This window comes from Cynocephalus volans, chromosome 2, assembly GCF_027409185.1.
Source record: "Cynocephalus volans isolate mCynVol1 chromosome 2, mCynVol1.pri, whole genome shotgun sequence".
In the NCBI taxonomy this organism is placed as follows: Eukaryota; Metazoa; Chordata; class Mammalia; order Dermoptera; family Cynocephalidae; genus Cynocephalus; species Cynocephalus volans.
The window spans coordinates 64779835-64794414 of record NC_084461.1 but is presented as its reverse complement, the minus strand read 5'-3'; the positions used below and the strand labels follow the sequence as shown (position 1 = coordinate 64794414).

General features: G+C 36.3%; 1 protein-coding gene across 1 annotated transcript in view; it reads right to left on the bottom strand.

The window, feature by feature from the left end:
- The window catches only part of AGGF1 (angiogenic factor with G-patch and FHA domains 1), a 31686-nt gene extending 21482 nt beyond the window's left edge, over positions 1-10204 (bottom strand). The window contains exons 1-5 of the mRNA XM_063086908.1: positions 9623-10204; positions 6847-6949; positions 5636-5838; positions 4653-4817; positions 1904-2092 (exon numbers count right to left, since the gene is read on the bottom strand). Coding sequence (XP_062942978.1) covers positions 1904-2092; positions 4653-4817; positions 5636-5838; positions 6847-6949; positions 9623-9844 — 882 coding nt within the window. The 5' untranslated portion in view covers positions 9845-10204. The remainder of the gene's footprint in view (positions 1-1903; positions 2093-4652; positions 4818-5635; positions 5839-6846; positions 6950-9622) is intronic.
- Positions 10205-14580: the final 4376 nt, after the last annotated feature.

Below are 14580 nucleotides of genomic sequence, written 5' to 3'. Positions count from 1 at the left end.
GGAACAGAACAGAGAACCCAGAAACCAACCCAGGTACTTAACAGCCAACTGATCTTTGACAAAGACACCAAAAACATTCATTGGAGAATGTATGGTCTCAGTGTAGTTCACTACATTTTATTGAGACAAACAACTACAAATGGTGCTGGGAAAACTGGATATCTATGTGAAGAAGAATGAAACTAAACCCATACATCTTGCCATATACCAAAATCAACTCAAAATGGATTAAAAACTTAAGTATAAGACCTGAAACTATAAAACTCCTAGAAGAAAACATAGGGGAAACACTTCAGGATGTAGGACTGGGCAAAGACGTTATAAGACCCCAAAAGCACAAGCAACAAAAGAAAAAATAAATGTGATTATATCAAACTAAAAAGCTTCTGCACAACAAAGTAAATAATTAACAGAGTGAAAATACAACCTATAGAATGGGAGAAAATAAATGCAAACTATACATCCAAAAAGGGATTAATATCCAGAATATACAAGGAACTCAAACAATTTCACTGTAAAAAAAAAACCCAAATAATCCAATTAAAAAATGGGCAAAGGAGCTGACATTTTCAACGGAAGACATATAAATGGCCAGCAGATACATGAAAAAATGCTCAACATCACTAATCATCAGGCAAATGCAAATCAAAACCACAATGAGATATCACCTCACCCCAGTTAGACTGGCTATTACCAAAAAGACTGAGAATAACAAATGGTGGCGAGGATGTGAAGAAAAGGGAACTCTTCTACACTGTTTATGGGACTGTAAATTAGTACAGCCATTATGGAAAACAGTATGGAAATTTCTCAGACAACTACAGAAGAACTATCATATAATCCAGCAATCATACTTCTCAGTATATACCCAAAGGAATGGAAATCACCATGTCAAAGGGATACCTGCACACCCACGTTCATCACAGCTCTATTTACAATAGCCAAGATATGAAATCAACTTAAATGTCCATTGACTGACAACTGGATAAGGAAAATGTATATATACACAATGGAATACTACTCAGCTATAAAAAAGAATGAAATTCTGCCATTTGCAGCAACATGGATGAGCTTGGAGAAAATTGTTAAATGAAATAAGCCAGGCACAGAAAGAGAAATACTGTATGTCCTCACTCGTAAGTGGAAGCTAAGAAAGAACACAGTAAAACACTGAACTTTCAGGAGAGAAAAGACCTATAGTCACTAGACATGGGAAAGAGGGAGGGGGAGGGGGCTTAATGAGTAATTGGGTGAGGGACACAAAGAGTAATTATGATTTGTAATGATGAACATGCTAATAATATTGATTTGATCATCACATACTGTACACAAATACTGATAGTCAATTCTTACCCTGTAAATATGTATAATCAAAAATAAATTTTTAAATTTTTAAAATTTAGTTTAAAAAAGTTTTTAAATTTTAATTTTTTAAATTTAATTTATATAAAAAATTTTTTAATTTAAAAAAACTAGTAAAAACGTTTGCTAATTTAATAGGTAAAAAATTGCTCAACATGACCAAGAATATTGAACCTGTTTCTATGTCTTCTTACAAACTCTGTTTTTCTTTAAGTGTGAATTGTGCACTAACAACAACTTATCAATTGAGGGTCTCAATGTTCTTCTTCCAAATTATACAACACAAGATATTTTACCTGCCCTACATTTACCTCCTTCAGTCTTTAAGGAATGCCTCCTATTTCTAGTGACTGAAAATTTGTGAAAAAGTCCATTTGCTCCATCTGAATTCTCCTCAGTTGTTGGATTATGATATCTTGTTATCTTAATGAGACGTTTGAAATACAGAATTACTGAATAATTTTCGGTACCATAAAAAAAAAATTGGCTTAATTATTATGTTACCACCACTATGTAAACTTTTAAAATTTTGAAGATATACCTTTTCCTCATTTGTTGTAGAAGAATCTGGGTCCTTTCTTTTCTTCTTCAATTTTTTATCTTTACTTTGTTTAGTGCTAGAAGTCTGATAAGGTTGCAAATCTACTCGAGAATGAAACTGATATCGACCACTTTCCACATCACAGTAGTAATAAATTCCAGTAGAAGGATCATAATATAGTTGATTTTCCTTTCAAAGTCAAGAAAACAATAAGTTCTATTCAGGTGAGATGAAATAAAACAGAAAAATGAACAAAAGAAATGCCATATGTATTCAAATATTGTAAATGTTTGTTTAACAAACTATAGTATTTTCAGAAGACAATGAATTATGAAGATAACAGAGTGAAAAATTCTTGTAATTTTCCAAAATACTTTACCATTCAATATCTGCTTTAATTTTCCTAGTGTAAAAAAATGCATAAATCTAAATATTGAGTCATATGAAACTGTCAATATTTAACCATTTTTTACTTACAAGAAACAGCAATTTTATATAGTTTAACTTAATCATTAACAAAAAGTGATAACAGGAAACGTTTTTCAAAGGCATGAAAACGAAGGCATGCATCAGAAAAGGCTGACCATATGAAAGCAATTCCAGACTCATTATCCTTAATGGTTACACAATAGTGGTTTGGCATTATAAACCCCAAACCCTCTTCTCAATGTCCTAAAACAAAGATTTGCCTTGTAATGTTCATTACTTAGTCACTGAAGAAAAATTTGAAAGTAAAGCTCATAAATACCACAACATAACATTCTATATAGAAAAATCAAAAACCAATTCTCTTCACTAATTAATTTTATAGTAAAGAAAATAACACGTGAGTAAAGCGGCCATGCAAAAGTGAATTTTGGCAAATTATGGATTAAAAACTAGAAAGATAAAATTATGTAATCACCTGCATTTATTAGATATTGGCCAGTACTCCATAGCCAAGATTTAATTGAACAGTCTATATTTTATTTACATCATAAATCCATACAGACCAGACCTGGAAACATCTTATGATGTGCTGAGATTGAGCAACTAAAACTTCCTGAAAAAGAATAATTTATTTTTCTAACTGTTGATACTATCACAATTTATCATCTTTAATCCATGCATTTTGCAGATCTCTTACAAAAATATTTAGAATTCTCACTGTTTTAGCCTTAACTAAAAAATTGAATGGAAGCTTTCTATTCTTCACTTCTAGTGATAATGGATCTTTTATAACTCAAACCTTTTTAACCTGTTATGTCTGTCAGTCTAAAATACAGTCATGAACGGCATGACGACTTTTTGGTCAATGACAGACTACATATCGACAGTGGTCCCATGATACTGTGATGGCTATACCATACGGCCTAAGTGTGTGGTAGGCTATACCATCTAGTTTTGTGTATACTCTGTGATGTTTGCACAGTGACAAAGTCGCCCATCGATGCATTCCTCAGAACGTATCCCAGTTGTTATGCAATGCGTGACTATATAGACATTTTTGAAATATAAGAAAAACTTTAAGTAAAATAAAATGAAAACTACTTCAATAAAAATGTCAAAACAATGAAGTCCCTAATTTACTCAGAAAGGTGCCCTCATATAAACTGCAGAGTGTAACTAACAATTTACAGAATAGGTGTCAGGAGGAAATATACAAAGAGAAAGGTAAAGAATGACAAAAACTAATGTCTACTTGGAAACTTTGTGTTTCCCTAGAAATCAAACAAGTAATAGTTACTTCTCTCGGACAAAAGTTTAAACATTAATTTTCTGGGTATTAATCAGCAATGTCAATTAGCATATTCCCATGACAGAAAATTTTCTCATCACAAAGAGCTTACAAAATCTACCACGCACAGATCGACAAACTAATGAAATCCCTTATCTCATCTAAGATACTTAATATTATCATTATGTTCCCTAGATTAGTTAACAATAATTCCAGTAACTGAAATGGTAAAAATTTGTTCCACTTTTGGCCACCATGTTCTGTAATTCTCTAGAGGAACAGATCACATTCCTAAATCCTTGTAGTTGAAGTACATGGGTGAGTTCCATCATCACTGTCATAAAATCCTGAATTAAATCCAATTAAGTATTAAACTTCAACAGTCATAATACTATATCATAAATCAAAAATTTTATTTTCTGGGTCTGTGCTAGCCAGCGGTCCTTTATATTTCTGATTCCACATTAATTCCCTAGTTCTCACTTTTTACAGACTGATTTTTTAAAAAGGAAAATGCTTAAAAGTTACAGAATATAAAACGCTGACTAATAATAAAAATGCAAATGAGAATTCAAGAAAAAGTCTCCATCTGTGACCTAAAATGGATTCATAAAGTATTTGAGACAATTTTTTAAAATCTCACCCCAAAACTAGAATTAAGTATTCCATATCTTTACAGATTCTATGAAAAAAATATTAGTTTAGGTTCTTAAACATTTCATAACAATGTAGTTAATTACATACTTTTATTAATAAATGCTCTAAAATTTTAGTATGTTACTTTATATATAAAACATTAGACCTCTCTAAAACATTAATAATAACCACGATTAACAACTTAAAACCGTATTTTATTAAAAACTCAGAAGTGTAGCATCATAAGCTACTGAATAATTCTGTCAAAGAACTTTGAATCAAACATAACATTTAAATGCAGTTTCTTGCTTTTCTTACTTCAGCTTCGTATTTAATATTTGATATCAGGCAGCTAAGAATGCAACCACAGAGTATTAAAAGGTCTGCAATACTTACAGAATCATAATAGAAACCAGTGCTGTGGTCAAAATACAGTCCAGTATTTTCATCATAACTAAATCCAGTCTGTGATACAGCAGCTTCTGCTGCAGCTCTCAAACTTTCAGCTAATGATGAACCTTCTAAGGATGTACCTTCTGTTGCTAATACAGATGCTGACTCCTACAAAACATACACTCATGTCAAATAAGACAAAAACTTCTGTATATCAATTTAATAGTTAGCAGAATTTGAAACAATAGACTTAAAGCTACATTTAAATAATGACTTCAATTTCTACAATGAAAAGGGTGGGTATCAATTACAATTTGAATCACCTTTTTAACTAGTGTCAGTTAACTCAACTTTGACCCAGTTTTTAAGACAATAAAAGTGAGTGAAAGACAATTACAGTATTCAAAAATAAATGTATGAGATTAAAGGAAAGCATTCCACAAAACACAGACTCTGAAATATTGTGTAAGATATATGATCTAGATTCTTCAAATAATTACATATTCACTGGGGGAAAAAAAACTTAGATGAATGAGAAAACTATGGATTAAATAAGACATATCACACACAGTAGGGATCCTGATTCAAACAAACTGTAAATTTACAAAGCACTCAGTAAAATATGAACAGTGACAGGATATTTGACATAAGGAAGTACTTAAATTTTTTTTAGGTGTGAACATGGTATTGTGGTTGTTGTCTGAAATTCTTTGGTCAAGTCAAAATATACAACAAATTTTTTTTTTTTTCGTGTATATCCCTTACAAAATTTTGGAACACAATGTAGCAGGAAAACAATTACACATATGAATAAGTTCTAATGTTTGTTTTTCAAAAATTGTAATATTCTTTGAATAATTATACATAACAATGTTTAAAACCCTTGTATACGCTGTGATGGGCCAAAGAAGTCTATTTTTCTGCCTAATAACAACAAAGAAGACAAGTTCTTGGCATCAACAGTTTCATGTTTAGCATTTTATTACCTGTACATTTGAGGTGAAATGGTCCTCTTGTCCACATTTAACATTTTCTGTTATATCAGCACCAGCGTAAGCATCATTTTCTATTTGTGACTGGTCTTCAGAATTAAAAGTAGGAACTTTGTTATCCTGACCTTGCTCAACTGAGAGGTCAGTCTCCTTATTTGGAAGACTAACATCATTATAGTATGTCTGATAATAATAATCTGTAGCAAAAACAAATTAAGTGATATCATATTAGAACACTGTACGTAAAAAGGACTTTAATTCCAGAATATTGCACTGAACACAAAACAGTATATTGCAAATAAATCATGATTTTTACAACTGTACACATTTTAAAAGATTAAAACTGATGGTACAGATAAATCTGCAGAAGTATGTATCTTTGGCTCTAATGTCACCTTCAGTACCCCAGCTGTCAAACTAAAAAGGTAAGCAAACTGGGATTTTCCACAGCAAGAATAACAAAGAAAATAGGTAGGAAGGTTGTATTCTATCACAAAAACTCAGCAACTCTTAATAGCTTCTAACCACATACCTTAATATTATTGCTTATCAACTGACAAAATAAAGACAAGGTACGAGGGACAATTTTTCTGTCAAACTTCTCTCATGATGCTGACGTTAAAAAAATACAATATCATATAGATATGCAAGGTTAGTACTATTACTATTTGGCAATTTAGCTGAATTATGTCCTCAATGATGTAAGGCAAAACCTAATGGTAAAAATTACTTTTTCTTGTGATCTAAGTTTATTAACACTCAGTAGCTCAGTTAATTTACCTTACAACATAATGCCACTGATGAGGCCATGGTGATGGGCTCACCATTCTCACAAGGGCCTAAGAGACTGGCACTGTACAGATTGCTAAGTTGAACATATCAACAAGAAAACATGTGCCCCTGGTCATGAGGAAAGACAGATATGAAAGTAGACGGCTTACTGTATGGCAAAAATTACTCAGTGAGTGTACTACTGAAAACACATTAGCAACACCATACAAATCATAGGAATAACACACTTCTACTTTTTCTACCAGGAGAGCAAATTGATCATCTGAAAATACCAAATCATATGGAGGGAAGTCAACATTATAACAGTTCTCATATTTACCTAGATCCTTGTCTATTTTAAATTTAAAGAAAACTCTACATTAGCATGATCTGAATGTAACAGTTTTAGGATATCCTCACTGTAAGTTGAATACCTGAGATTGACCAAGGAACATGGTTCTCTGTTTGTACTTCTACATCAGACTTTTTATTATCTTCATTTCTCCCACAATGGATTATTTTACTGAGTTCTTCCACCTGAAAGAAAATGATTTAGAAAATCATATGGCAACCTAATAATATACATAGCATTCTTCTGACATTACAACAAATAATTATTTTTCTTGGTAAAAGTTTTAGAAAAAGGTCAAGAGCAGCTAGTTTCCTTTCCAGAAAAGCTAAAAATACTATAATTTACTTTCACCTTTTACATTTAATTTGCAGACAGAGATGTTTTTATTCTTAAACTCTCTTGCTATCCCCTCCAAAAATTGGACTAACTAAATTAAGTAATGGGACTTAGTGAACAGGTCCTCTATTTCTAACAAATAAGGCTTTTATGCTAATATTTTAAAAGGTCAGCAGTTCTCTCTAAAGAGTTAGAAAATTTAAAAACTACAAATTTCCATCCATATTGAATTATCTAATATTACTCAGGGTCTTCCACCTGTAATTAACGAGTCACTTAAATATATTCATGCCACTTATATGCTTTACTGCATATCTTTCTTCAAATAGTCTTATGATTAAATAACTGCAGAAGAGAACACAGGTGACTGCCTAAGAGGGGCATCTGTCCTCCATGTTCCTCACACACTGAAATGCCCTTGAAAGGATGCTGCATAGGCTTAACAACAGCGCAGAAATGCCTATAAGCAGATGAGAAGCTGCCTCAGTCGATACACTTCAGTCTGGCAGGATCTCTGTTCGAGAGAATGTCTACTATATACATGGAAAAATAGTCTGTCTTAACCCCAATTTTACATATGAAATAGTTAAAGAGACAAACTAAAAAACAAGCTCCTAAATATTTCTTAAATGACACATAAAGCTTAAACAGAGAAAGATGATAAGACTGACTATATACAGATTATCTAGGCACGTCATGAGTTATCAGATCTGCTGTTACTACAAGGACTGGAATTAGTTTGAGGCAAGCAAGGCACCTAGGGTGAAAAATTTGAGGCATTCACTCTCAGACGCACGCAGGGTCCATACCTGAGAATGAGTGCTCCCTTAAATTCCCTGATCTAGGAGACTTACTGCCTTGCCCTAGTCTTGGCTCTGGCTACAACCACCATTACTACGAACTAGATTATTTAGTATCTACCACATGCTGAGCACTATACTTGGTGCTTTGGATAATATCTCATTAATTCACACAACCACCTTACAAATTAGTTGTCTTAACCCCAATTTTACATATGAAATATTTAAAGACACAGAGTGATTCGCACAAGGATCTCTGACCCCAAAGCCTACACATATTAAGATTTTCTAAAAGTTCATCCTGAATTCTCAAGCCAACTTTTTAGTACTTCAGACAAAACATATTCAGTTATTTGAGATGACAGTTAACCAAATTCCACCCCTCCACCAGGGGACGCTGACTAGAAGGAAAATAAGCGGGAGCTATTACTATCAGCAGTAGAGTCAAGACTTTCTAGTTATTTCAATTGTTCATGTTAGACCACAATCAAATTACCACTAATAGCCAAAATGCTGGCTCTTCGAAGATTAGCAAAAAAGTTTTTTAGGATCTCTAACACAAGCAGTAATTTAACAATTTAGAATTATAAAAGGGTTTTTTAAAAAAGCTGCCATATTTTGCTCCTCTTCCCCCCATACTTTTACCATATTTGTATTCTCCTAGAATTTCTTATACATTGTGGGTGTTCAAGAACCGGCTGTTGAGTAAATAAATAAAAACTTCCTATAATATCATAACGACAACTCTATACAACGGGCATACAAAGTCACTGCAACTCAACAGTTATTTTCACTGCTCATTTGGTAACAAAGCATAACAAAGTCTGATAACGTTTAAGTGTTCAGACTACATGAGGGTACTCCGAAAAGTTCGTGGAAAAATGGAATTAAAAGATAACAGGAATCTTTCCATGAACCTCCTGAAGACCCCTCTTATATGTGGTTTGGGGAAAGGTACCAATAAATTATGAAGGACTACACAAGAGTTAAATTGAAATTAGTAACTACATGGAACTTATTCGGAGAGAATGCAACTGCCCAGCAGATAAAGCTGAAAAAAAATTATGCTCCTGTTTTTTAAAAAAATTTGACAGTTTAAGTACTTGTCCTTACTGTATATTACGAAAATGAAGTAAGCTGCTTAATGTCTCTAACATTAATTTAAGATCTCTAATCTACTTCCACAAGAAAACCCAAGATGATAAACGACCAGAATAACAACCGTACACATGTATAGTGTTCAACAGTTTGTAAAATTCTAAGAGTTTGCTCACGCTTACCTTCACTTAACCTTCACAACTGTGCGGTACTAACATTCTCACTTTATGGGAAACAGGCTAAGTATAAATTTATACATCTAAAGAGTGACAGAAATAAGATTAGGGTTCACATTCTGTGCTTTAACAAACTCAAGCGTCATCTAGAAGAAAAAATATTTAAAACGCACCTACTGCCAATGGGACTCTTGGACAAGTGAGAATGAAGAAAACGTAGCCAGAGTACTGACCAGCCGTGAGACACTTATCTAAATTAAGTAAACTTGCTCTCTTAGGTTTGTTCCAAATATACCTGTAATTATAACTGCACTGAGCTTGTATTTTTTTTCAAGTACCCTAGAGAGTGGTCCTGGGCCCCTGCTAGGGAGCCCTCCCGAGGCTACTAGAGGCCTGGAAGGCTCAGCTAGGGCTGGATGGGGCGCGGGGCTGGGGGCAGACCGCGCACCTGCGTGCGGAGCTCCTGGTTGTTGCTCTCGGCGCTCTGGTACAGCCGCTCTGTGTGATGCAACAGCTTCTCGATCTCCCGCACCTGCCGCTTGCAGCTCCGCAGCTCAAGTTCCAACTTTTCCACCTTCCGCCTCAGCTGGGCCAGCTCAGGCTCGGGGGAGGCGGGCGGTGACAGCGACAACGAAGGCGACGGCGGCGGGGACGGCGCCTCGGAGGCCATGAGGTCCAGCGCGGGGTGGCCCGCGGGAGCGGAGAGTCTGCACTCAAGCCGAGACAGGAACCGGCGGACCCAGAGGCCACGGGAGCGCGCGGGCAGCGAAAGGCGGCCTGACACCCGGGCGGCCGCAGTGGCCCCTGGCCATGACGCCCTGATACTCGTTGCCTGTAGCCGAACCGGGCTGCGGGCAACGAGCAAGGGGCCGAAGGATGGCCCCTGCCTGGTCTGCGCGGCCCTGAAACCGAAAACTTTATTGGCAACTATCTTCCCCAGCGACTGAGACGGCAGGAGGAGAGTCAGAGGAGTAGGCGGGTCAGAGAACCACGGACCACAAACACTCGGGCGTTCCCGGGTTGAACCGGAAACGATGGCGCCGGCGGTGGGTGGGGCCAAGACGGAAAAGGAAGCGACGGGAAGCGGGAAGGACCGCATCTTCGCACGCGCACTTCCCTCCTGAGGGGGGCGGGGTGGTGCCTGAGGGAGTGGAGAGGATTGCTGGGCTCCGGGCGGTTACATTGCATACGAGGCACTTTTATTTTCTGCCATTATAAGTGTAATGAGTTTCTTACTGTTTTGGTTTGCACTTCTCTGATTGCTAGAGGATTTTATACGTTTGTTGTAAAGTATGTAAGTTGAGATGGGTATTCGGACTTTCTGTGATTTGCCTATCCATATCTTTTTGGCCATTTCTTTCTTGTTATTTTGTAGGAATTCTTTATATAAAGTAGGTATTAATCTCTTATCAGTTTTAGATATTGCATATATATCTTCTCCAGTCTGTCATATATCTGTTAACTTTGTCCATGGTGTCCTTTATTGACCAGAAATCCTTAATGTTACAAGTAGTCAAATCAGGCTTTGTTTTATTTTACTTTATTTTATTTCATTTGTGCTATGATTTAGGTTTTTGAATCTTATTCATAAAGTCTTTCCCCATCCCGAGTCATATTTTCTTGTGTTGGCCTTAGAATTTGAACTTTTGCATTCCGTTCTCTAGTTCAATGGGGGAGGGGGGATTCAGACATGACTTAGTTTACTTAAAACTGTTTCCCTTACGGGCCGACCCCGTGGCTCACTCGGGAGAGTGCGGTGCTGGGAGTGCAGCAGCGCTCCCGCCGCGGGTTCGGGTCCTATATAGGGATGGCCGGTTCGGGTTTGCTCACTGGCTGAGTGCAGTCACAAAAAAAGACAAAAAGAAAAAAAAAAACTGTTTCCCTTGCATTGCTTTGTAGTACCACCATTATCATCTATCAGGTGTTCGTGTCTATACATGGGCCTATTTCTCTACTCTCTATTCTTTTCCAATCATCAATTAGTCTGTTCCAATTCTGGAACAATGATTCTGTGCCAGAACCATTATATTTTCATCACTCTGGTTCTGTAGTATGTCTTCAAAACTGGTAGAACAAGTCCCCACTTTGCTTTTCTTCTTCAAATTTGACTTATTCATGAACCTCTGTTTTTCCATATAAATTTTAGAATGAGTTTGCTGAGTTCCTCAAACAATCCAATGGGATTTTTATTAAGATTATATTGAATATATAGATTTATTTGGGGGAAGAATTAACATAAAACTTTGCTATGTTAAGACGTCCAATCCACATACATTCTTTTTTGCTCCATTTATTCATTCTTTTTGTTTACATTATCATAGTTTTAACACTCTTTTGGGAAAGGTCTTTGCCATTCTTTATTAGGTTATTTTCTAAACTCTGTAGTTTTATTGTAAATGAAATCTTCTTATACTCCAGTATATTAGAGAAGGAAAGAAAAGTCAAACTGTTAGATAATAATTTTCTAGTTTGGACAAAGGAGGTAGGGATTATTGGAGATGAGTATGTTGCATGCAGAAGAAAGGATGCTGTAGTTTTGATTTTGTTGAATATATTGAGTTTGAGGTGCTTCAGGATGCCTTTACAGATGTTCAGTAAGCAATAAGCACTGCAGAAGCCCATATGAAGCTTAAGAAACAGATCTGTCTGTAGAACTACTACTGTGTAAAGCAAATTTAAATGGCTCCATGAGCTAGGGAGATTAAACAAATGAGTTGACAGGGCAATGAGCAGCTACTACTCAGTTCCCGAGAACTGTGGAACCATGTGGGAATGAGGACCCTGTGTTGTGGAGCTTCTGATCTTTAAAAAAAAGCCAAAAATCTGGATTTTTACATGAAATCTTTCTTTTTAAAAACAATGTTCAAATTAGAAAAATAATTTCTGTGACTTCATAATTATGTTCTCTTCATTATTCATGCTTGCTTCAAGTACTGCTCTGGTGTCACACACGTACAGTCATGTGCCTCATGACAATATCTCAGTTAATGATGGACTGCATACATGATGGTGGTTGGAGCAACAGGCTGTACCACGTAGCCTAAGTGTTTAATGGCTATACCATCTAGTTTTGTGTAAGTACACTCTATGATGTTCACACAGTGACAAAATTGCCTAATGAGACATTTCTCAAAACACATCTCCATTGTTAAGCAAAGCATGGCTGTATGTGATTTATTATAAGGAACTGGCTCATGAGATCATGGAGGCTGAGAAGTCCCACAGTCTGCTGTCTGGAAGTTAGAGACCCAGGAAAGCCAATGGTGTAGTTTTGGTGGTTTAAAAATTATTTATTTTTAATTGACATATATTGATTGTATATACTTATGGGGTACAGAGTTATATTTCAATACATGCATTCAATGTGGGATGATCAAATCAGGGTGATTAGCATATTCATCATCACAAAAATTTATCATTTCTTTGTGATAAGAACATTTGAACTATAGCTGGAGAGCTGATGTTGTAGATTACAGTCCACATCTGAAAATCTGAGAAACAGAAGTGCTAAGGGAAGGCAGGAGAAAATGGATGTTCCAGCTGAAGCAAGAATTCAACCTCCTCTGCCTCTTTGTTCTATTCAGGCCATCAGTGGGTTGAATGATGCCACTCACATTGGAGATGTCCATCTGTTATACTCAGTTCAATTCAGATGCTCATCTCTTCTAGAAACAACCTCACACACACTAGAAATAATGTTTAAGGAGATTATCTGGGAATCTTGTGGCCCAGTCAAGTTGACACATAAAATTAATTATTACACTTTGGAAATTGCATTAATGGCCTCAGTTCTTTATCTGTCCTGTATCCACATCCTTTGCCATATGATTTTTGTGATTTCTCTCACTAAAAAGGAAGAATCTCACCTCCACCTTTGAGTCTGCATTTGGCCACGTGATTTGCTTTGACCAGTAGAATGAGGTAGGTCAGAAGAGTGGATCCATTCCAAGCCTAGGTCTCAAGAGGACTTAGTGGTTCTACTTGCTCTCTGGGATTCCTGCCATTGCCATGAGAAAGACATACCCAGTCATGTCTGCTGGTCCCAGAAGGAGGATGAATGACACATGGAGCAGATCTGTCCCAGCTAAGCTACTCCAGCTAAGCCCAGCCTAGAGCCAAGGCTCTAGGAACCCTCAGCCACATTAGCAATCCCGTTGTCAATCACAATCAGCCAGCCCACACATTACCCCCAGGCTTGTGAAAAATAATTAATGATGGTAGTTTGAAGCTACTATGGTTTGGGAGTGTTTGTATGCAGCTATAGCTGATATTCAGCTTCATCTAGAGCCATTCCAGATGCCTCTGAGTTTTAGCAGGCTGGAGTCCAACTGCCTGAGACTACTATATTCTACAAGAGGAATATTGTCGATTCATTAAAACCTGATTTATATCCAATTTCTTTTAGAGTGTCATCAATTCTATATTTAATGAATATTCACCTGTCATAATTTATATTGGATCCAATGGGTAGCCAAATCTCCCCTACCTGATCCTACTATTTGACGTCACACAGACTATCTGGGGAGACATAGCATTTCAACAGTTCTGATTTATTGCTCCATATTACTTTTGGTCGATTGACCATTACCTGTTTCCTCCCCTGGAGGCCCAAGAAAAGAATGGGTGGGTGTAACATTAAAACAATGGAGTGTTGGTAAAGGAAGCTAGGTAAACGCCTCTTCTCCACCCCCAACTGAAATGCTTGCATTTTGTACCTTCATTTTATAATAATGAATAATGAGCAAAAAATGAGTGTATTGTAAATCTTCCCACACTCTCCTCCCCTTCCACCTCCCCCAGTAATGAGAATGTTGATCTCAGAGGACATTCTGTCTCCACTGGACCTATTCTAGGTCTTCAAGATGCAAAATCAATGATTTATACTAGAAAAGTACTTCTCAAGCTCTCTGTGGTGAAGAAAATTTTTTTAAAAAGTTCTAATCCATTGTGGATCAGTACTTTTGTAAGGTACAATAAAATGTGTGAGTGAATGGGGGAGGAGAGAATAAGGGATGCAAAAAGGGTTGCTGAGTAGTATGAAATGGGTCTTCTTTAATGCTTTTCAAGAGATGCAAGTTAAAGTTTGGATTTCTTTAAAAAGTTGCTTGGCTATTTGAACTATGCTTCTTTGAATGCAACTGGCCCATTCCAGACAGGAATTTCTTGTTGTTAAAACTGGAGACAAAATACAAAAATTAGCAATCATGCATCATTGTTAAATTATTTTGAGTGTTCATTGCTTGCTGGTGCCTTTCAGGCATCCTATAGCATAAGTAGGAAAGTGGCTGCCTAGTTTTTAAAAATGCACTCAAGCCAGCTCATGCTGAACTATGTCTAATTGCCCACCGGTAGGAGCATAGGTTATATTTTGTCCTCAGGCTGAGCCCAAGCCTGTAAAAAAACTTT